At 45.8% G+C, this 23,086-nt stretch overlaps 1 protein-coding gene across 1 annotated transcript in view; it reads right to left on the bottom strand.

Moving 5' to 3' along the window:
* Positions 1-23,086, bottom strand: part of ANGEL1 (angel homolog 1) — a 137,980-nt gene that overhangs the window by 102,341 nt on the left and 12,553 nt on the right. The window contains exons 2-4 of the mRNA XM_029586104.1: positions 16,952-17,530; positions 11,574-11,815; positions 11,283-11,352 (exon numbers count right to left, since the gene is read on the bottom strand). Of these exons, the coding sequence (XP_029441964.1) occupies positions 11,283-11,352; positions 11,574-11,815; positions 16,952-17,530 (891 nt within the window). The remainder of the gene's footprint in view (positions 1-11,282; positions 11,353-11,573; positions 11,816-16,951; positions 17,531-23,086) is intronic.

Genomic DNA, 23,086 nt, shown 5'->3' with positions numbered 1-23,086 from the left:
GGAACTGCTGCTGAGCTGGGCAGTCCAGACCTCGCAGGTCCTGAAGGCCGCAACACATGGCTTTGTCACATCAGCAAATCTGTGCGCTCCAACGTAGGCCGCCCACACAGCTGACTAAATGCCGGGCCATGCATGCGCACACATGCAGCGCCCACCAAAGACTCCGTAGGCTGCAACACCGTGCATTGCAAATAAGAAAATTCGACCTGGGAAGTGTGCAGGAAAGGCACTGGGCGCCAGCGCAGCAACAACGGAGCCCCACCCGCAGCAGCGCCAGACCGATCGGCACGAAAGACAAACTACAGCCGCACCCGCGGCTCCATACCAGTGTGGCCGTGATTTCCCTCAAACCCCCAGGACCCTCGGGGAGAAGGGGCCAACAGCTCCCGCTGTCCCTGGTGCACTCACCACCTCAGACTGTTCCTTAGCTGCTGCCACAACTTCAACAGTTTTGTAGATGAGTCATGTATCGCGTGCATTGAGGAAGAATGCATGATTTGCATTAGTGCAGGCTTCTTTGGATGTGATGACTTGCACATCAAAGAAATTGAAACAGAATGCGTTGGGTGTGCTGGAGATGTTTGCATTGATGCATTCGTCAAGGTCCCATGGATTGGACATATCGATGTTGCTTGTGTCAAATGGTGCATCGTGGGCTTTCACCTCAGGGTGGTGCTTTTTGGATGCGCTGGACGGTGTGTGTTTTTTTGATGTAAGTTTGTTGATGTGCTTCGTAGTCATCGATGATTCTGCCACTTTTTCTTGATGCTGCATTGAATATTTGTGAGGGAACCTCCTCTTTTTGCACAGAGTATATCTCCATACCAGAGGATCCTGGTACCTAGTCAAAGCTTCAGAATGAGGAAGAGAAGTGGTGGCTCTGCGACCGAGACCTACTTTTCATTGAAGGTTTCAAGGAAGCTATCTTTGTTACTCTTGCTCTCTGGGAAAAAGGAGATATTAGGCCTCAGGCTGCACAGTCTGGATGGTCATGATCTGGACCTAGGCAGCGATAGTAGAGATTATGGCCATCTGTTTTAGATAAGAGGAACCTGCAAGAGCCAGCCTTGTCAGTTTTCTCAACATGATCTTTTACTTTTTTTTTTTGTAGTACTGAAATGTTTTGTTTGGGGCTCGCTACAAGCAGCGATGTTTATTTTCTTTTTTTTTCTCTTTCTGAGGAGACAATCAGAGAGACTGTTCAGCAGTCCATGTGATAACGAGGACAAAAACAGACTGAGTAGATTCTAGAAGCATCTCCTGCACATGCTCGGTAGAGCTCAAAGCTCTACAAGCTTGGAGAGAGAGTTCTGTCTGGTACCACCTGATGTCACCCACAGATCATGTCTACTTCAGCCCTGCTTAACGACGGAAAAATACCCAATTCACATTTAATCTTTTTATTCCTTTCATGATTTTATAGTCCTCCATCATATCCCCCCTCAGCCATCTCTTCTCCAAGCTGAAAAGTCCTAACCTCTTTAGCTTTTCCTCAGAGGAGATGTTCCATCCCCTTTATCATTTTGGTCGCCCTTCTCTGTACCTTTTCTAATTCAACTATACCTTTTCTGAGATGTGGCAACCAGAATAGTACACAGTATTCAAGGTGCGGTCTCACCATAGGGAAATACAGCAGCATTATGACATTCTCTGTTTTATTCTCCATGCCTTTCCTAATAATTCCTAACACTGTTTGCTTTTTTGACTGCTGCAGCACACTGAACCGACGATTTCAAAGTACTGTCCATGAAGATGCCTAGATCCTTATCCTGGGTGCTAACTCCTAATATGGAACCTAACATCATGTAACTCTAATGTAGATTACTTTTCCTCATGTGCATCACTTTGCACTTGTCCATATTAAATTTCATCTGCCATTAGGATAAGAACAAAAGAACATAAGAAATGCCATGCTGAGTCAGACCAAGGTCCATCGAGCCCAGAATCCTGTCTCTGACAGAGGCCAAACCAGGTCACAAATACCTGGCAGATCCAATAAAGTAGATCTATTTCTTGTTACTCATGCCCAAGGATAATAGATTTCTCTAACCTAATGCTTCATGACCTTTTCTCAGTCTTCTAGACAAACAAGGGCCTTTTGCAACTTCTCATAATCTGCTTGCAATTCAAAAACACAGAATAATTTTGTTTCATCTGCAAATTTGATCACCTCACTCCACTGTTCCCTTTGGCAGATCATTTATAAATACATTAAAAGCACCATACTTGAATCTCTATTACATGAGTAGGCAACTCTGGTCCTGGAGTGCCACAAACAGGTCCACACTGAAGATACATGAGATATATATGCATACAACGGAGACAGTGCATGCAAATATACCTCATACATATTCATTGTGAATATAGTGAAAACTAGACCTGTTTGTGGCCCTGCATAGAACACAGACAGCCTGATTCTCCATCCAGGAATATTCAAATTAGCTTAACTACTGTGATTGGACACAGGTGTGTTTTATTTAACTTACTAAGGCTCGCTTAAGGCAATTTTTTGAATCAGATCTACCTGAGGTTTACTTTGATAAAGGATGTGAAGTTTTATACAATGAAGACTTTTAGGCTTCTTATTCTTACAGTAATTGGGACCGGTTCTATTCAATGTCTTTGTGAGGACATTGCGGATGGGATAGAAGGTAAAGTTTGTCTATTTACAGATGATGCTAAGATCTGCAACAGAGTGGACACGCCAGAAGGAGTGGAGAGAATGAGACGGGATTTAAGGAAGCTTGAAGAGTGGTCGAAGATATAGCAACTGGGATGCCAAGAAGTGCAGTCATGCATCTGGGATGCAGTAATCTGAAAGAACTGTATGCGATGGGGGTGAAAGACTGATCTGCTTGGAACAGGAGAGAGACCGTGGGGTGACAGTGTCTAGTGATCTAAAGAAGGTGAAGCAATGTGACGAGGTGATAGCTAAAGCCAGAAGAATGCTGGGCTGCATAGAGCAAGGAATAACCAGTAAGAAAAGGGAAGTGATAATCCCCTTGTACAGGTCCTTGGTGAGGCCTCACCTGGAGCACTGTGTTCAGTTCTGCAGTTTGTATCTCCAAAGGGACAGAGAAGGGCGAGCAAAATGGTGGGAGGTCTCCATCAAAAGACTTATGAGGAGAAGCTGAAGGATCTGAATATGTACATCCTGGAGGAAAGGAGGTGCAGGGGAGATAGGATACAGACCTTCTGATACATGAAAGGTTTTAATGATGCACAAACTTCGAACCTTTTCTGCTGGAAAGAAACCAATGGAACTAGGGGTCATGAAATGAAATTCCGGGGAGGACGACTCAGAATCAATGTCAGGAAATATTTTTTCACAGAGAAGATGGTGGATGCCAGGAATGCCCTTTCAGAGGAGGTGGTGAAGACAAAAACAGTAAAAGATTTCAAAAGGGCATGGGATAAACACTGTGGATCCCTAAAGGCTAAAGGATGGGAATGAAGAAAAGAGTGCATGGGGGTAACTTGCTGGTGTGGCAGTTGCTCCCCTTAACCAATAAGCCTTCATACTGTGATGCAACTCCATCATTGCTCGCTGCTTCAACAGCAGGAAGAAAAGAGGAAAAGAGGAATTGGATTCAGACAACGACCAACAAGGATATTGAACTGTACAGTCTGGGAAAACAAATAAACATGGGGGTAACTTGCTTGATGCAGCGGTTACTACCCTTAACCAATAAGCCTGATACTACACTTCTGATGCAACTCCAATATTGCTCTGTGTCAACAGCAAGGGTGAAAGGAAATTGGACTCAAATAGTAACAAACAATAGCCCTGACCTTAACTGGTAAGTATGGGACACTGATAACTATGGGAGCTTGCTGGGCAGACTGGATGGGCCTTTTCTGCCATCACTTCTATGTTTCTATATTATTAATATTAAATTTAAGGGCTAAGTTCTACACACTTTTGCAGAAGATATAGTGCAGTTTACATTTTTTTCTCTTGCATAAGCTGCAAAAAATTATTTATTTTACTTATTTACACATTTTCTATACCATTATTCCATGTATAGATCACAACGGTTTACAAGATGACATTAATAGTTATAAATTCAACAGACAAACAAGCAAAATCAAAGCGAATGGTTACGACGTTGGTATTCATATGTAGGTATTACATTTCCATGAATCTAGAGAGGGTTTCTGGGGCAAATGAAATTATGACAAGTGCATAAGGCTAGGAGTGTTGGTAATCACCAATAAAATGGTAGTTTTCACATCTTAGTCCGTGGGTTGTTTGAGAATCATGCATTCTCATTTGATTTATTCTTCATGTTGTGATTATCTTTATCAGGTTAGGGAAAAGATTTTATTTATTTATTTAACATTTTTCTATACCGAACTTCATGACAAGCTTCATATCAGGCTGGTTTACATCAAACTTAGGGGTTAACTTAACAGAACCATATAACAAGAAGGCCGAGGCGCAGATACAAATAACATGGTGAATAAAACTTGGGGGCTAGAGTAGCCAGGAAACAAAGGACAGAAAAAACTGGAGAATGAACACGAGTGAATATACAATGGCTGGGTTGGACATTTAGTCTATTGAGCTATATGACGAAAACTGTTGCACTGTTAGGTTTCAGGGAAGGCTTGGACGAAAAGCCATGTCTTGAGTTTTTTTCGGAAAGTAGTCAGACAGGGTTCCAGTCTTATGTCAGTCGGCAGGTTGTTCCAGATGATGGGGCCAATTGTAGAGAAAGCTCGTTCTTTCGTGGAGGTTAGCCGGGTGGATTTATTTGGGGGGACTTGAAGGGTTCCTTTATGTGCCGTTCTGATGGGTCTTGCAGATGTGTATAATTTGAGAGGGAACTGAAGGTCTAAAGGAAGTTGGTTTTGTATGGATTTATGGATAATGGTGAGTGCTTTGTGCAGAATTCTGTATTTAATAGGTAACCAGTGTAAATTTCTAAGTATAGGGGTGATGTGAGTTCTCCGGTTAGTGTTGGTTAATATCCTGGCTGCTGAGTTCTGGAGCATCTATAGTGGTCTAGTGGCAGAGATCGGGAGTCCTAAGAGGAGAGTGTTGCAGTAGTCGATTTTGGAAAATATTGTTGACTGGAGGACCGTTCTGAAGTCCTGGAGATGGAGGAGGGATTTGAGTCTTTTCATAACTTGTAGCTTAAAGAAACCGTCCTTTGTAATATTGTTAATTGATTTTTTTAGGTTTAAATGATTGTCAATGGTGACTCCTAAGTCTCTAACTTGAGTGGTCTGAGGAATAGAGGTGGTCTGATGATGGCTGGTAGAGAGGTTGGAGGAGATTAGAAGAATTTCCGTTTTGGCTGCATTGAGGACTAGGTTCAGGCTGGTGAGTAGGTGGTTGATGGACTTGAGGCAGTCCTCCCAGAAGGAGAGCGTCTTTGGAAGGGATTCTTTTATAGGGATCAGGATCTGAACATCGTCAGCATATAAGTAGTGAATTAGGTTAAGGTTTGTGAGGAGCTGGCAGAGAGGCAATAGATAGATATTAAAGAGGGTGGGGGATAGAGAGGAGCCTTGAGTGCTACTACTCCAAAAGCAGCGGTCAGAGCTCTTACAAACAGCTCAAGATCAGACCACATCACACCCATCCTTAAAGACCTACATTGGCTACCCATCCCTCAGAGAATACAGTACAAGACTCTAGCCATCATTCACAAAATTCTCCACAACGACAAAACCAACTGGCTTACCACCCCCATTCACCTACACAATCCCACTCGGAATATGCGCTCCTCAAACTCTGGCCTTCTACAAACACCGTCCCCAAAAGCCACTCAATGGATATCAACAAGGGAACGAACACTATCTACTGCCGGCCCCACCCGATGGAACAAACTCCCCACAGAACTAAGAACAGAACCATACTTCCAATCGTTCAAGAAAAATCTCAAAACATGGCTATTCCGCAAAGCCTTCCCAACAACAAGCACGAACGAATCCCAACCAAGTCCCAACGCCGACAGGCAAGGAAAACACCACCCACACCCAACACACCATAATTAAATGTCTATCCTCTCTATAGCCTTTATGCTATATCTATCAGATCACTACCCATGATGTTTTTCCCCAACACTTAATATTGTAACATACTGACAACTGTCTCAGTTTCACCATATATGTATATATAACATGCTCCCCATGCCATTGCCACAAATACACCCTACATCAAATATTACTTACTGTTTATTACGATTAAAATGCTATTTATTGTTTATTACTATTACTACCATATTGTTTACTACGATCACAAATGTTATTTAACTGTTTATTACTATTACCCCCATCTTTTATTTATTTTATTTTAAGGTATTTATATACCGCTTTTTAAAATAAAATTTAATTATGTTACTCCTCACTTTTCTGCTTCTAGTGTTCTCTGTACCAAACAAAAGGAAATGCTTGACTTCCTGCACTTTGTAAGTTATATGTACACCGATGTGATATGCAAATCGAACACCGGTATATAAAAACAAATAAATAAATATTTCAGAATACAACTTTTCCTGCTTTTGTCTGTGCTTCACTTTGACTCTCAGTAAGGATTCTAAGACTGAAAAAAACATCCCCCAGGACAAATGCACAGTGGGTGACAAGAAAAAGCAGAAAGAAGAAGGGATTAGAGAAGGACCTCCGATTGGTGGCAGGGTAATCATGGCAGTGAGGCAGATGCTATACCATTACAGAAGACAGAGTTTGTGTGAAGTTAACAGGACTGAAAGTGGACAGAGCTATGGGACCAGATACGATACAGCCCGCAATATTAAGGGAACTCAAGAGAGGTTCTGGCTGGTCAGCTGTTCAATAGATCTTTGAAGACAGGAGTGGATTCATGGGATTCGAGAAAGGCATGCGAGGACTCTGCCTGCAGAAGCCCTCAGAGGGCCGCAGTCTGAGATGCACAAGCTTATCCTTCGAAGACTCTGTGACTGCCTCACCTGTTACTCCCTGCCTCCTCTTGAGGTCTTGTTTCCTAGTGTGGGCCTTAGTTTTTAATGCTGGCCTATTGTAGTGGCTTTCCTGGTCTTTGTATCCTTATCTGTACCTTCTGTGTTTGCTTGTTTGGCCTTAATATCTTGTTTCTCCTGTCCTTGTCTTGCCCTGTGCTTTGTCTTATCTTGTTCTTGTCTTATCTTTGTTACATTTGCTGGTCAACAGCACTTACACCGAGGCTGGCAAATCGACACAATGGAACGCCACCACCAGGATGACGCCATGATGCTCTTCCTGCAGGGCCCTCCTTAGGCGCGCCGCCCTTTAATGGCCCTGCAGCAGGAATCCAGTCTGCCAGTGCCCTTGGATGACGTCATGCAGCTAGGTACATCAGCCCCAGCTGCACGCCCTAACTTCACCTCAGCAATAGGTCTCCTGCCTAGTGCAGTGCGTGTTGCTCCTGCGTTCCTGCATTCCTATAGTTCTTGCGTACCAGCTTTGCCTTGCCCAGCCTGCCTCATCCAGCCTTGCCTTCCCTTGCCCAGACTGTCTCATCTAGTGTCTCCCAGCCTGTCCTTGTCCATTCTTCAGCCTGACCTGGTACTGACCATTGCCTTGGACCTGACTACGCCTGCCTGCCTCGACCCTCGGCCTGTCCCCAATATCTCCTGTCTGCTGCCTGTTCGGACTCTGGTGTATTCTTGAACTCTTGCTCACCCTATCGCCCTAGGAACCCACCTAAGTCCTGCTGGCCGCAAGAACTCAAGGGATCAACCTGTTAGTATAGGTGAAGCTCCAATCTGTCCCTCTTCAGAGCACATTCGCCAGCCGTCAGCAGATGCCTCCTGATTTACCTACGAGGCTGTGTCAACTACACCACAACACTAAGGGCTCACCCCCATGCCACTCCGCATAATCCGTTTGTCTCTCCTTCTGGTGCATCTCTGCTCCTTGTTTTGTGAGCACCTTTCTGTTCTCTGTTTCTCTGCTCTAGTTGTTGCCCTCCTGTACCTGTCTCCAGTGCATCACCAGCTACCAGAACCAGTGGGCTCAACCCAAGGGGGATGTGGCCGGTACAGGTAGAAAACCCAGCACCTCCTGTTCCTGTTTAAACCAGCTTCCCTGAGTCTAACACTGCTCCAGTCCAGGGGGTTACCCTATAACCGGCCAATGTAGCCTGACAGGACAGATGTTGTCCCTCTTTATACCAGTGGTAACACACAGGTTGGAAATTATAGACCAGATTAGTCTTATCTTGGTTGTGGGAAAATTATTTGAAGCTCTACGGAAAAAAAAGGGTAGTGAAGTATCTTGATCGAGTAAGAAAAGGGAAGTGATTATCCCCTTGTACAGGTCCCTTGGTGAGGTCTCATCTGGAGTACTATGCTCAGTTCTGGATACCGTATCTCCAAAGAGACAGAGACAAGATGGAGGCAGTCCAGAGAAGGGCGACCCGAAAGGTGGAAGGTCTTCATCGAATGACTTATGAAGAGAGATTGAAGGAAAGGAGGAGCAGAGGTGATATGATACAGACTTTCAGATACTTGAAAGGTTTTAATGATCCAAAGACAACGACAAACCTTTTCCGTCAGAAAAAAATCAGCAGAACCAGGGGTCATGAGTTGAAGCTCCAGTGAGGAAGACTCAGAACCAATGTCAGGAAGTATTTCTTCACGGATGCCTGGAATGCCTGGAATGCCCTTCCAGAGGAAGTGGTGAAGACCAGAACTGTGAAGGACTTCAAAGGGGCGTGGGATAAACACTGTGGATCCAGAAAGGCTAAAGGATGGGAATGAAAAGTGGGTGGCTCGAGGGAATGACGGCTACTACTGGAGATAATACCAATGACGGCTATTACCTGGAGATAATACCCTTATTCAATAAACATACACACAGTTAATGCGACTCCAACATTGCTCTAAGCTTCAATGGCAAGAGGTAACGTGGGAAAAAAAAAAAAGATTTCCATTCACAAAAAAGCATGGAGTAGCTTGCTTGTTACAGCGGATACTACTCCAAACCAAATAAGTCTGATACTTCACTTTCAATGCACATCCAGCATAGCTCTCTGCTTCAACGGCAGGGGAGAAAGTCTGATACTTCACTTTCAATGCATATCCAGCATAGCCCTCTGCTTCAATGGCAGGGGGATGAAGAAAAGTGGATCTATATACAGACAACAATCAACAAGGACTGAATTACATAGTCGGGGTAAACAAGCATGGGTGTAGCTTGCTTATTGAAGCGATTACTATCCCTAACTAATTAAGCTAGATATTTCACTTAGAGAGCAGTGTTGGAACTGCATCTACATTAACTGGGGGGGGGGGGGGGGGGGGGAACGGGACGGAAACAGAACCAAAGGGTTACTAAGAGCCAAGGGTAACAGATAAGTATGAGAAAAAAAAAAAAAAAAGAGTGCGAAAGCTTGCTGGGCAGACTGGATGGGGCCATTTGGTCTTCTTCTGCCGTCATTTCTATGTTTCTATGATTCCGGCAGACTGTAGAAACTGAGGCAGCATGATTTTACCAGAGGGAGAACATGCCAAACCTGATCAATATCTCTGATTGCATGACGGCACTGGATGTGATGTCTTAGATTTCAGCAAAGCTTTTGATATGGTCCCCATAGGAAGTCTCATAAGTAAAATAAGCAGTGTGAGGATGGGCCCCAAGGTAGTGGAATGGATTAGGAACTGATTGAGTGATAGATGACAGAAGGCAGTGGTAAGTGGAATTCACGCTGAGGAGAGAAAAGTGATTAGTGGAGTGCCTCAGGGATCAGTCCTGGGGCAGATTCTGTTCGGTATCTTTATAAGCAATATTGCAAAGGAGTTTGAAGGAAAACTTTTTGGGGATTACACCAAGATCTGCAAAACAGTAGACACCCCTAAGGGAGGAGACAGAATGAGAAGTGGTCGAGTGCTTGGCAGTTAAGATTCAATACAAAAAAAATGGAGAAATTTAAGGAAGTAGTACGCAATGGGAGGAAGAAGCTGAGACCAGGATGATGTCATGGTGGCATGTCACAAGCAGCAGCCAAAGCCAGAGGGATGCTAGGGTGCATAGGGAGAGGTGGATGCATGCAACACAGGTGGGGGAAACAAAGACAGTAAAGGAAATTATTAGCACTAATGGTCCCCAACTGCGAAGAAGTGAGGGAAAAGCCAGAGATCAACTGGGGTCTTGGCACTTCACCAAGAACGAAATTGGGCACACTAGACCATCCAAGTTCTTTCTCCCTGTTGAATGTAACTTTGCCTCTTCCACACCATTTGTTAATTTACTTTAGTTGTCACTACAGTTTTTTTACCGTTCGATGTAAACCGATCCGATATGGTTTTATCTATGAAGGTCGGTATAGAAAAGTGTTAAATAAATAAATAAATAAATAAAATCCTTATCTGCCATCAGATTCTATGGGGTAGATATTCAAAGCTGGCTGTGTAAGTGACTTAGCCGCTTAGATCTTATCCGTTTTAAGTTATGATGTACATTCAGCGGCACAGTGAAGCCTCTGAATATCGGGACTTATACAACTACGTGGTGACTGCTGAACATAGGCACAGATTCAGCAGCCACTACTTAAGTTGCATAAGTCCCGCTTATTTGGAAATGCAAATATTTTTAAATGAATATTTGTTAACTAATGTAAACCGATGTGATATTTTGTCATGAAACATCGGTATATAAAAATTAATAAATAAAAAATAAAAATTATCCAGCTAAATATCGCTGAACGTGCTTTGAGTATCCAGCCCTGTTCCTATTACAGGTGTGTGCGTGTGTGAACAGAGAGGCATACAGAGTATTCACAGGTGTGTCTATAAATGCATGGGAACAAAAACTGGCCACCCCCAACAGGAGTCACCCTCCTGCTTGGCCTCTAACTCCCTCCCGGATGCCAGCACCATAAGAAGTTTAAAATCTCATCAACAGGGGTCTTCATTTTCAGTTTTTATTTTAATTAAAAAAAAATCAATGGAACAATAACTTTTCTGCTGATTTTTCTCCTGTTTGTTATAACAAAGTCATTGTTCAACTGTTTGTTTTTGTTATAACATTGACATTCCCAGGAAAAATAAAATAAAAACTGAAAATGAAAGTCCATACACATGGTCAGCTGCCCAAAGCTCACGATACAAGACCAGCACAGACAGCCTGCAAGTTATAAAACTGCTTATACTGGGAGCTGCCTTAGCAGCTTAACAAAAGCAAGCAAATTCCTGGGATCCAAGATCACCCCAAAAGAAGACCCCCTTCAAACTGCTGCCCTGCCTCAGTAGCATCCTAGGGCACTAGCTATGTGGAATCCCACTTTAAGGCGCAGACTTGTATTGTGAAATTACCCATCATTCCCAGGGTTGGCTCCAGCTGTTCCCAGTAGTGATTCTCCTGCACTTCCTGGAGACAAAGAATCTGGAAAACCCAAGGAGAACATTAGTGTTAAAGAGGGAAAGCAAGGTTCAATTCCCCTTCCCAATGTACTGCTCCATCATTCTTCTACTTGCCTCACTCTTCTACAGACTCGATAGGGAATTGCTCCAAACACTTCCTGATCATTCCTGCACTGTCCTGCCACTTTCCCTCAACACATCGTTAACCCAAATGTCACTGGGGACCTAGTCCCTGGCACTCACATCAGGATCCCAGTGCTGGAGTTCCTGAAGGATATTCTGGAAACGGTAACTCCAGCTCAAGATGTCCGGGTGGCAATGCACATACAGCTCGGGGCTCTGCTCAATCAGGTCCTGGGCCAGGATGTTGTAAGACATGAGCGTGAATTCAAACTGTGCTCCACTGCCAGCGTCACAAGCCTGCATACCATCGGGGCAACAGTGGGACTGAAGAGACAGATCCTCCCAGTCTCGCCATAAAATCTCTAGCAGTAACAGAAAAGAGAGTCAGACCTGTCGATCTAGTTCCACCCCATGTTCTCTTTCCCTGCTTGAGACGTTGGCTCTGCTTTATCCCAGTATATTCACCCATCTTTTGCCTAGAGTCCATGTTTGAAATTTTCCCCTTTCCATGCACTCGGTTTTAATGGACAGCTGCACTGGGGGATGCACTCTTTATCTAATCGCCAAATGTCACATATGGAACGTTCTACTCTACATTAGTGGGTGTTCTTTGAGTTAACGTCACATATGGAACATTCTACTCTCCATTAGTGGGTGTTCTTTGAGTTAACGTCACATATGGAACGTTCTACTCTCCATTAGTGGGTGTTCTTTGAGTTAACGTCACATATGGAACGTTCTACTCTCCATTAGTGGGTGTTCTTTGAGTTAACGTCACATATGGAACGTTCTACTCTCCATTAGTGGGTGTTCTTTGAGTTAACGTCACATATGGAACATTCTGCTCTCCATTAGTGGGTGTTCTTTTAGTTAATGTCACATATGGAGAATTCTACTCTCCATTAGTGGGTGTTCTTTGAGTTAATCAATCAGTTCATCAAGCTAACTACAAAACTTTATTCTTCTTTCTACTGTGTTTGATGACTTGGCCATATTGACTAGTAGTACTGGCAGGAGTTCATGACACTGACGTTCTAAATGCTTCTTTAGGACAAGGAGTGAAAGCATTATGAGGCAGACAATTTTCAAAGCCATTTTCAGGGGTAATGAGCATTTTACCTGCATAAACGGGTATCTGAAAATTCAATGTAGCTGAAGGCCTACACATTGTGGAACGCATTAAGAGGACACGCTCCCAGGAGAAGGAAAACAACGTGTGCACATTAAATTTTCAAATCTACCTGCGTTATTTTCCATGGACGTTTCCATCTGCACAGAAAAACAGGTGCAAACGTCTTCATGTGGGCTTCAAATTGCTTTGAAAACTGATGCAAAGTCCACAAATTAAGACTACCTGCAAACTATGGCCTAAAGCAGACAAGGACAATGGGCAACTGAATCAATCGTTCCACTGATAATACAAAAGCAGATGGGAAATAAATCTGGGCTGGCCGTAAAAGCTAGGTTCCTAGTGGTTGGCAAGAAAACCATACGAAGTAATTTAAAAATCTGTGATTTCTCTGCAGTTCTTCTACACTCTGCCTATTGCTTTTAGTAAGCCTTTGTTCCAGACTTCACGGTTTGTTCAGGGACAAATATTAAAGGAAAATTGGTTCTTACCTGCTAATTTTCGTTCATGTAATACCACAGATCAGTCCAGACAAGTGGGTTATGCATCCCTACCAGCAGATGGAGGCAGAGAACAAAACCTTGAGGCACTGCAACACAACTGAGAGTGCCACCTGCAGTCCCTCAGTATTGAACTGTAACATAACACAAGCTAAAGAATTAGAAAATACGAAAACCCATCCAGGGCGAAAAGATAAAGCAGGGCTGGAACCCCCTGCCCTGATGTCTCTATGATCTCCAGAAAACACAAAAAGTTACTTTAGAAAAACCTCTTCTGACTATATTATGACTATCAGGAAACAGTCTTTCGGCAGCAACAGGGAGTGTCTCTGGACTGATCTGTGATATTACAGGAACGAAAATTAGCAGGTAAGAACCAATTTTCCTTACCTGTACATACCTAGATCAATCCAGATAAGTGGGATGTACCCAAGCACCCGCAGACTGGGTGGGAACCCAAAAGACCTGCACGCAACACACCCTCACCAAAAGATGCACCCTGCTGTGCACGCACGTCCAAATGGTAACGTCTGGTGAAAGTGTGAAGAAAGACCACACCACCGCTCTGCAAATCTCCTGGGAAGAAAGGAATTGACACTCTGTCCAAGAAGCTGCTTGCACCCTAGGAGAATGCACTTTCAGCCCCTCTGGAAGCTTATGACCCTTACAAATATAAGCAGAGCAAATAGCCTCCCTAAGCCACCTTGCAATCGTGGCCTTATCGCTTTTCTTTACTCATCCAAACACCACAAAAAGATGATCTGAGCGCCGAAAAGAATTAGTGACCTCCAGATAACACAAGATAACCCAAGGTACATCCAACAGATGCAGTTCCCGCTCCAGGGGGGAATCCCTGGACCACTCTGGGAAAGCTGGAAGATCTACCGTCTGATTGACATGGAAAGAGGACACCACCTTCGGTAAAAATGAAGGAACTGTTCGCAATGCAACTCCATCATTAGAAATCCGCAGAAAGGGGTATCTGCATGACAGAGCCTGCAACTCCGAAATCTGCCTAGCCGAACAAATTGACACCAGAAAAACCATCTTCAAGGTCAGGCCCTTCTTAAGGGCTCAATGGGTGCCCCACAGAGAACCTGAAGAACCAAATTGAGGCTCCAATCCAGACACAATTTCCGAACTAATGGACGCAAATGCTTAACTCCTTTCAGAAACCGATCCACATCAGGATGGGAGGCTAACCACCTCCCTCGCACCTTGCCCCTAAGGGAACCCAAAGCGGATACCTGAACGCAGAGCGAATTATAGGACAATCCCTTAAACAAGCCCTCCTGAAAAAAAGAATAAAATCTGGGGCACATCCACCAACAGGGGATCTAACCAGCACTGTAGACACCAGAACTCAAAAACCTTCCACACCCTGACATACGCTACAGAGGTCGAGGGTCTCCCCTCAGATGCAAGCACCACCTCTCAAAAGCCAAGCCGTGAGACAAAAGTGATCCTCCCAATCTGAAATATGGGTCCCTGTCACAACAAACGAGGCAAGTGAGCCAATCTGAGGGGTCCCTCGACCACGAGATCCGCGAACCAAGGGTGACGCTGCCACTCTGGCACCACCTGCACCACCAATCCCGGATGCAAGTCTATATGCAGAAGAACGCGTCTGATGAGGGGCTACAAGGGAAACACGTACAATAGGATCCCACCAAGGTATCCAGGCCTACCACGCCAACCTCTCTTCTGCGACTGAAAAACCTTGTCTTTGCGTTGGCCCTCGTCACCATCAGATCCAGCTGAGGTTCACCGCATCTGGCACAGATATAATCCCAAGTTTCTGGGGACAATTCCTACCCCTTCGGGTCCAACTGCTGCCTGCTGAGGAAATCTACCTGCACATTGTTCGCACCCGCAACATGAGACGCCGCTATCCCCTCCAGATGGAGTTCCGCCCAGGCAAACAACTGTCAAGCTTCTAGTGCTACCGCATGGCTCTTCGTTCCCCCTTGGCAGTTGATGTATGCCATTGTCGTTGCATTGTCTGAAAAATCCCGGACCATCCTGTCTTTGATCCAGGGGAGAAATTCTTCTAATGCCCATCGAACCATCCCCGTTTCTGGGCGATTGATGGACCAGGTCCTCTCCTCCGCCAACTACAGGCCCCAGGCCAACTGCCCCAGGCACACCACACCCCAATCTTGAAGTCTGGCATCAGTGGTCACTACCACCCAGTCCAGGGTCTCCAGATCCACACCCTTCTCCAGGTTGGGACGCGACAGACATCACAACAGACTGGATCTGGATTCTTGCAGGAGAGGTAAAGGCAGATGATACTCCTCTGACATGGGATTCCACCTGGATAAAAGTGAGTTTTGCCCACGGAACCAAATCCAACGTGGAAGCCATGGACCCCAGAACCTGAAAATAGTCCCAGACCATTGGCAGTGATAGTCGAAGCAGACAAGCCACCGTCGCCTGCAATTTGGTCAACCTGTCAAAGGTCAAAGACACTCTGCCCCGCTGGGTATTGAATAGTGCCCTCAGATACTCCAGTGACTATCATCCTTATTCGCATCTGGATCTGCATATGCGGATCCAGCGTCCGCGTCCACATCCGGTCGGCACCCTGTAAATTGAGGGGTTCCTCCAGAATACCATCAGAGTCCTCTCCATCCCTGGGGTCAGCCTCCAGACCTGCACGACCCAAACCCAGTTGTTGCAACAGGTCCTCATTTCATCAAAGATGCACAGCAGTACAGGCCTCACACAGGCTCAACCGACGAGCACAACAGGACTAACAGGCCGCACTTGCAGCAGCAACAGCGTGCGTCGGCCACCCACAAAAAGCGGTCGGAGCAGCACATGGGAAAACCCCAACGTGAAAGCAGTCAATCCCACTGGCAAAAACCGTGTGGCAGTGCTGGTCTGAAATGCCGACTGACATAGAATGGGAAAAACAAACCTCACCCGCGGTCCCTAAGAGCTGAGCCGCGACTTCCCTCACCGCCCCCGGGACCCCCGGAGCAAGGGAGAAGGGAGAGAAACACCCCCCAACCTTCCCCTCCTGAAGTGCCGACAGCACCGACTGTTTCCTTAAGCCGCTGTAAAGAAGACAAAAGCTCTTTTTCTTTTTTTTTTTAAACAGCTTAATTAAAAGAGAACAGGGTACTTCCTTGACAGGCTGGTGCAGACTCTGAGGAGGCATCAGTGACCCTGAGGGAGCCAGTCCCCTGGCTATCAGGACCACCAGCCGGTCAAAGATGAACACCAGCCAGGAGTTTCCAACCCCCCCCCCCCCCCAGTTGTCCTGTTCCACCTGAGGGATGGTCCACAAAGGAGCCTAATGCCTCATTGAGCCTTCGGAACTTCAGAAAAAACAGATCTGTCTTTCAAATTAAATTTGGTCAGTCTGCAGGTTTGCACCTCTACATCTGCTGGAGACAGAGAAATACTGAGGGACTGCAGGTGGCACTCAATTATGTAGCAGTGCCTCAAGGTTTTGTTCTCTGTCTCCATCTGCTGGTAGGGATGAAGAACTCTCTTGTCTGGACTGATCTGAGTATGTACAGGAAACCACTGTTACTGTAAGAAGCAGCCCAATGCTGGTGTTTTGCTTGAACGTAGAATATAGGGACCTGCTCATGGTTACTCCAGTTACCATCAGAAAGACAGGACTGAGCTGGAACCAGACTGAATTCTGAAATAAGCCTCCTCTACTGCTGACTGCTCTCTTCAACCCTCACAGCCAAAGAGCTTGCACATCCCAAATGAAACCCAACATTTGAAACTTGTGATATGGCAACCTCCTTCCAATACTACCATGAGAAAAACAATCCTATCGCCCCAACATGCTTCATAAAAGGAAATGTAAATGCAGGTTAAAACAGTGCCCGCGTGCACCCACTCACCATGGTATAGGATGGCCTCTGGCAGCGATTGCTCTAGCTCCTGAAGTTGCCAGCCTGAACTCATTGATGCCTCTTCCAGGGTGGCTTCAGGTGCTAAACTCCATTCCAGCACCGCATTGTCCTCTTCCCAGCATTCCCTGTCCACAGCAGGAGGCAGAGCTGGGCAGCCTATGACTCCATGGCCAGTCTGTAATGTCACTTCTGTGTTATACAGAAACTGCCCACTACCTACTAAAGCCGCCATCTCCTCCTGTCCTTCAGCCACATCAGCGGTTTTTCCTTCCAGGACCATTGCAGACACTACATCCAAATGCTGGTCCTGCTTATCCCCTGACCCTCTGACCTCTGACTTTTCCTGCCCTTCCAGTGGTAAGACCTTTCCTTGTGGCCATATATCTCCTGGAGCACTCTGCCTATTGCTGTCTCTCTTTCCCAGCCATTGCTGTAACAGGGACTTCTGCTCCTCATTGAGAGGTTGGGGAGAGACTGTTGTCCCACCTGCCATCATAGAGCTCCCATTTCCCCAAGAAGGAGTTGTTTTCTCTGGGGGGACGTTCTTCTCATGGACTGAAATAACACCTGAAAAAAGACAATAAAAGATGCAAAAATGATGACTAAAAATTTCACAAAAGCACCAGGGACACCAAGCCTTCACATTGATTGCCCAAGATGCTTTACATCATTTACATAGGTATAAATATATACAGACACACATGAAGCCATCAGAAAGTCATATTTCCAAACAGTGGCTCAAAGCCCCAGTTTTGTTTCTCCTGAAGCTGCTGAAAGGAGCAAGCGCACACATAAACATGGACACAGAGAGACAAATATCCCACACCCAGACAGACACAAAAACATAAACAGATCCACAGACTCAAAGAGACCCAAACACCGACAGTGACCTAGACAGATGCAGAGACCCCATACACATGCACAGAGCCAGCACACCACACCCAGACAGACACACACAAACAGTTCACAGCAGACCAGACAGACAGCAAGGCGTGGAGCATTTTACAAAAATCTTAGGTGCAAACAAAATTATTTGAGAACAAGGAAAAAATCCATCCCACTCTGCCCCGCATTTTTTTTGCTTTATAACCATTTTTACTAAGTATTCCTATTTTTCTCTTTATTTTTGTATTTCTCCTTAGTTTGCTCATTTTCTTTTGTCATATTTTGCCTTTATTCTCCCTGCCTACATCTCTCCCCTCCACCTCCTCCCTCTCCCTTATCTCAGGACTGGGCAGCAGCTGTGATCTTTCTGCCTGGGTCTGGGCCTGGTGGCAGCAAGAACTCCTCTTGAGCTGCGGCCTGAGAGGGGTGGAATACCACAGCAGTTCCTCCCCCGTCTGAGCCTGCCACAGCAGAAGCAGCTCCTTTCCCAGCCCCGCTGCAATGAAGCCCCCTGAAAGAGACACTTGGCTAAGGCATGGCATGTTGAAGAGGACATCCCTAGGCTCCCTCCCTTCTGAGCTTGCAGTGCCTCTATGGCTCCAAAAAGGGACAGGGCAGCCATCTTTTTCTTCCTCGATCAGCCAGTCAGCACGACCCCCTTCAGGACTGTTCAAGACCACTCCCCCCAGGGAACCCACCCCCCTATTTGTGCACCAAGTCCTACAGAATAGGATTCACATTTAGATGAACAGTAGCATTTATTTATTTATTTATTTTTAATTTTTATATACCGAGGTTCTTATAGAGACTATAAATCACTCCGGTTTACATATAACGATAAACTGCCCAACAGAGATAAGGGGGCTTTACATAGAACAGTGGTACATATGGAACAATATAACTGGATGACAATTTAACATAATGATAATAAATAATATAGAATAGTTTTACTTGTAATTAATAAAATTATGTAATATAAACTGTATAATTTAAATATTTAACTTGGATATAGTGACATATTAACCATGCCAAATATAAATAATAAGATAAAATGAATTTTGAACTTAGAAATTGTAGTCCAGTTGCAGAGGAAAATATAAATAAGATTAATTTTTAGAACTCAAAGATTGTTGTCCAGTTACAGAGACCTGAAGCATGTAATGAGATAGACAGACATTGCAGAAGGAATTTAAGTCTCGACTTGGGTACAATTCTGCCCTAAACCAGAATGGAATCACCAGCCAAGGTCACCAGTTTCAGGCCAGTAGAGCTAAGCAGCTATTAAAAGTCATTCATCTCTGAAAGTTGCTTGGTAACTTCTGTGAGATGAGCTGCTGACATCAGTCCACGTTGCAGCAGGCAAATGCCAGTTACATCTAGCTGATTTGAAAATACACAAGAGGTCCATCAGGTCTATAAGATCATAAGAATCCTCAACTCAGTGTGTGACCAAGGTCAAAAAAACAAACAGAATGTTAGGAATTATTAGGAAAGGAATGGAGAATGTCATAATACCTGTTTCGCTCCGTGGTGAGATTGGACCTAGAGTAACCGCGCCTCATAAAAATGATATAACTGAAGGGGCACAATGAAGAGCGACCAAAATGATAAAGGGAAAAGCAAGTTTGCTTACCGTAAACGGTGTTTCGTACATAGCAGGATGAATTAGCCATGCTGTCATGGGACTGTCCTCCGGATGTCGCGAGGCGGAGCTTATCAAAGCTGTTACAGAGCTTGGGCTCTGTGCAGCTGCTCGTGTATTCCCGCTCAGAAATGCACCTTCTCCTCAGTCTGTGTCCTAGCAGAAAAGAGAATATTAGTAAACGCTGGCGCGGCTGTCCAGGGCGGCGGGTGGGTCAGCATGGCTAATTCATCCTGCTGTCTATGGAAACATCGTTTACGGTAAGCAAACTTGCTTTTTCCCGTCGATAGCAGGGCTGAATTAGCCATGCAGTCATGGGAGTCCTAAGCTTCCAGGTTTGTGAGAGGGCTTTATACCTTGCCCTAACCTGTTCAAGCTCAAACCAACTTACTGTGGACAGTCAGCATGGACCCCTCACTTTGTGAAATGCTGTAGCACCGCCCTTCCCAGCTTGGCATCCTCGGACATCTGCTGCTCCAGACAGTAATGGGATGCAAAAGTGTGCAGAGATGACCAAGTGGCAGCTCTACAGATGTCCAGAGGAGGCACTTGTCATAGGTGAGCAATCGAGGTGGCAACCGCCCGCAGCTGATAAGCGTTCAGCTTGTTTGGCAGTTGAGCATTCAGCTTGTCGGAGCAGAAGAGGATGCATTGAGAAATCCAGCTAGAAATAGTTCGCTTTGCCACTGGGAGGCCAGGGGCGTTTGGGTTGAAGGTGACAAACAATTGTGATACTCTAGTTTCAGAGTGAGTCCATCTTTTGTAGTTGGCTAATGCCCTTTTACAGTCTAGTGTATGCAAGAGAGACATTCTCTGTCGTTCTGGTGAGGTTTTAAGAAGAACGTCAGCAGTTCAATGGTCTGATTAAGATGGAAAGGGAGACCACCTTTGGAAGAAAGGAAGGGTGAGTCCACAACGATACCTTATGGTGATGAAATTGCAAATATGGTGTATAGTGCACCAGCGTTGTAATTCGCTCGCTCGTCTTGTGGATGTAACGGCTACAAGAAAAACCACCTTCCACATGAGGTATTTTATGTGCGAGGATTCCATAGGCTCAAAGGGAGGCAGCATTAGCTGTTCCAAGACAAGATTGAGATCCCAGGCCACCGGTGGCTTAACCGTCAGGGGTCTAACATGACAGAGACCTCTAATAAATCTGGTGACCAGTGGGTAATTGGAGATTAGATGACCTTGCAATTATCTGTGGTAGGCTGCAATGGCACTAAGATGGACTCTAACCGAGGTCGTCACTAAACCCACTTTGCAAGGCGTGTGCAGGTAGTCCACAAGATGTTCTAGCGAGCAGTCAAATGGGTCCAGGTGGTGTTGTGCCCGCCAGGCCGAGTATCGTTTCCACTTCAGCTGGTAATTACGTCTGGTAGAGGGTTTTCTGGCAGCAACAAGGACGTCCTGAGCCTCCCAGAAGATTCCTTGCTCCCTTAATAGCGACCATTCAATCTCCACGCTGTCAGATATAGTGAACTCTGCATCGGGTGCAGGAGGGAGCCCTGTTCTTGGGAAAGGAGGTCGTTCCGGTGGTCTAACAGGATGGGCGGTTTGACCGACAAAAGGAGCAGATAAGCATACTAGGGTTGTCTGGGCCACACTGGAGCAATTAGAATTAGTTTGCCACATCCTGTATGCACTTCTGAATTGTGCGAGTGAGAAGCGGAATTGGAGGGAAGGCATTCAGCAGTCCTTTTGACCACAGCAGCAGAAAGGCATCTTGTGCTGAGCGGAGCGGACTGGGGAAGACCGAGCAGAACCTGGGTACCTTTCTGTTTTGCTCTATGGCGAAGAGGTCTATGGTCGGAGTCCCCCACTGGATGAAGATATCGCCGGCCACCTCTCAGTGTAGAAACCATTTGTGAGGGTGGAATATGCGACTCAACTTGTCCGCTCGAGTGTTGTCGATGCCCGGTAGGTATGTTGCCTATAGGAGGATTGAATGATGGGCTGCCCATTCCAGAATGAGGATTGCTTCCCTGCAGAGGCTCCAGGAACCCAACCCTCCTTGTTTGTTGATATAAAACATGGCTATTAGGTTGTCTGTATACACCATTACTCTCTTGCCCTGCAAGTGTGTACCAAATGTCTGAAGGGCATTTCTGATAGCTCTCAATTCCAGGAGATTGATTTGGTAGGATTGCTCCCGAAGGGACCACTGACCTGTCTGCAGGTGGCCAGGTAGGCACCCCATCCCTTGTGGGATGCGTCTGTTGTGAAGACAGCATTGTGGGGTGGCGGGCAGAATAGCACGCCCCTGGTGAGCATGCGGAACTTTAGACACCAGTCTAAGTCCTTGACCATATCTTGGGTCAGGGAGACTACTCGGGATAGCAGGTGATGGAACTGTGACCATTGTCTTTTCAGGCCCCACTGTAGTCAACACATGTGCAGTCGTGTGTGGGGAACTGTGTGAATGGTTGCCGCCATATGACCCAATACGGTGAGTATCTGGTGAGGCAAAGGAAAGCTCAGCCCCGGGAGGTATTTAGTAGCGCATCAATAAATTGCAGGGTTTGCGAAGGTTGAAGGTTCGACTTCTCGTAACTGATGATCAGTCCCAGTTCCTGGAGACAGATGATGGTTTGTTGAGGATGGCGTCTCAGAGCCTCCATGTCTGAGGCCACTAAGAGCCAGTCGTCAAGGTAAGGGAATAATTGGATTCCTTGTTTTCTGAAGTGGGCCATCACCACTGCCAGGCATTTCGTAAAATCTCGGGGGGCAGCTGACAAGCTGAAGGGGAGAACCTTGTATTGGTAGTGTTGGCCATTGAATTGGAAAGCACAAGTATCGCCATCAGGAAGGGTGCATTGGGATGTGTGCATAGGTATCCTTGAGGTCCAAGGAGCACATCCAATCGTTGGGTTGTAGAAGAGGGAGGATGGTTTTGAGGGAAACCATTTTGAATTTCTCTCAGACCAGAAATTTGTTTAATTCTAGTAGATCCAGGATTGGCCGAAGTCCCCCTGATTTCTTGGGAATGAGGAAATAGGGGGAGTAAAACCCCATATTCCAGAGAGGCTTCGGCAGAAGTTGGATTGCATTCTGAGCTAAAAGAGCAGAGATTTTGTTCGCTAGTTGCTGGGGGTTGTCTCGAGCTCCCCCAATGGCCGTGTAGGTCGGTAGGGGGGCCCGGGATTTGAAATGTAGCTGATAACCTTGGTGGACAATCTCCAAAGCCCAACAATTGGTCATGATTGCTGCCCAGGTATTGCAGAAAGACAATATCCTGTCTCCCACTGCTATCGGGGCTGGTGACCCCATGAAGTTCAAAAAGTCAACGGACCTTTCAGGTTGGCAGGGTGCTGTTGCCCCTGCTGCCGTTGTGATCTGGGTTTGCCCCGTCACTGTTGCTGCGATTGCTGGCGCTGTTGTGGGAAGGCAGGGGGACTGTACGGCGGGTAGGGCCGTCTCTGATATGGTTGTCTACGGTACGGAGAGAAGTACCGACGGGAAAATGTGGCCCGGTCTACCAGAGTGGTCAGGGATTGTACGGCTGCCCTCTGTTCCTTCAATTGGGACACCGTTTCCTGCAACCTGCTGCCAAATAAGTTATCCCCTTTGCAGGGAAGGTTGGCTAGCTTTTC

Source organism: Rhinatrema bivittatum, unplaced genomic scaffold, assembly GCF_901001135.1.
Source record: "Rhinatrema bivittatum unplaced genomic scaffold, aRhiBiv1.1, whole genome shotgun sequence".
Classification (NCBI taxonomy): Eukaryota; Metazoa; Chordata; class Amphibia; order Gymnophiona; family Rhinatrematidae; genus Rhinatrema; species Rhinatrema bivittatum.
This window is presented reverse-complemented; position numbering and strand designations above follow the sequence as displayed.